Raw genomic sequence first — 220 nt, forward strand, 5'->3', positions numbered from 1 at the left:
CCTGCCGCTGCCAGCGGTCGTGCCGAGCTACAGCAACCCCGCGGCGTGGGGCTTCCCCGCGCTCCCTTCTGGCCCCTGCGGGAGTGCGGGGGGCTTTGCTTTCCCTTCCCAACTGTCCCGGAAGCTGCTGTCGCCCGCCGTTTTGCTGCCGTCGTCCGCCTCCCCCTCCTCTTCCCACCAGCAGCACCAGCACCGCCACCACCGGCACCGCCTGCCTCAG

At 71.8% G+C, this 220-nt stretch overlaps 1 protein-coding gene across 1 annotated transcript in view; it reads left to right on the top strand.

The window, feature by feature from the left end:
• Nucleotide 1: 1 nt before the first annotated feature.
• The window catches only part of RSBN1L (round spermatid basic protein 1 like), a gene marked incomplete at its 5' end in the record, with an annotated part of 56,513 nt that continues 56,294 nt past the window's right edge, over nt 2–220 (top strand). Inside the window, 2 exon segments of the mRNA XM_019474580.1 lie at nt 2–212; nt 215–220. The exon segment at nt 215–220 is cut by the window's right edge and continues 156 nt beyond it. Of these exon segments, the coding sequence (XP_019330125.1) occupies nt 2–212; nt 215–220 (217 nt within the window).

Source organism: Aptenodytes forsteri, unplaced genomic scaffold, assembly GCF_000699145.1.
Source record: "Aptenodytes forsteri isolate BGI_AS27 unplaced genomic scaffold, ASM69914v1 Scaffold137, whole genome shotgun sequence".
NCBI classification, from domain to species: domain Eukaryota; kingdom Metazoa; phylum Chordata; class Aves; order Sphenisciformes; family Spheniscidae; genus Aptenodytes; species Aptenodytes forsteri.